Source organism: Eimeria tenella, genomic scaffold (assembly GCF_000499545.2).
Source record: "Eimeria tenella Houghton genomic scaffold, Eth_scaff1849, whole genome shotgun sequence".
Taxonomy (NCBI): Eukaryota; Apicomplexa; class Conoidasida; order Eucoccidiorida; family Eimeriidae; genus Eimeria; species Eimeria tenella.
In genome coordinates this window covers 1,538-2,109 of record NW_013541685.1, presented here as the reverse complement: position 1 = coordinate 2,109, position 572 = coordinate 1,538, and the positions used below count along the sequence as shown (strand labels likewise).

At 58.0% G+C, this 572-nt stretch overlaps 1 protein-coding gene across 1 annotated transcript in view; it reads left to right on the top strand.

Annotated features, from left to right (window-relative positions):
* Nucleotides 1-572, top strand: part of ETH_00041000 (CAP-Gly domain-containing protein, putative) — a gene marked incomplete at both ends in the record, with an annotated part of 1,999 nt that overhangs the window by 307 nt on the left and 1,120 nt on the right. The window contains one exon of the mRNA XM_013373960.1: nt 391-487. Within this exon, the coding sequence (XP_013229414.1) occupies nt 391-487 (97 nt within the window). The remainder of the gene's footprint in view (nt 1-390; nt 488-572) is intronic.

The window sequence follows — 572 nt, the reverse complement described above, 5'->3', positions numbered from 1 at the left end:
GCCCCCCGGGGGCCCCTAAGGGCCCCCCGGGGGCCCCCTGGGGGCTCCTGTGTCTGCAGGTGCTGCGGGGTTTATTGAGTGTTGTGTTGTTGAGTGTTCGTGTTTTGCTGCTGAGGGGTTGTTGCTGCTGCAGTTTGTTGCTGCTGCTGCTGCTAATGGTTTGCTGCTGCTGCAGTTTGCTGCTGCTGCTGATGGTTTGTGCTGCTGCAGTTTGCTGCTGCTGCTGCTGCTGATGGTTTGTGCTGCTGCAGTTTGCTGCTGCTGCTGCTGCTGGTGATGGTTTGTGCTGCTGCAGTTTGCTGCTGCTGCTGCTGACGGTTTGCTGCTGCTGCAGTGTGCTGCTGCTGCTGCTGACGGTTTGCTTCTGCTGCAGTTTGCTGCTGCTTGCAGGCGCAGCAGCACTTCAGCAGCATAAAACTTTTGGAGACAATTACTTTGACCAACTTCCCCCTCAAGGCAGCAGGCTCTCCCCTCCTCGAGCTCCCCAGTGAGCCCCAGCTAGCTAGCTAGCCAGCTAGCTAGCCAGCTAGCCAGCTTGCTAGCTAGCTATGTAGCTAGCCAGCTGTGTAGTC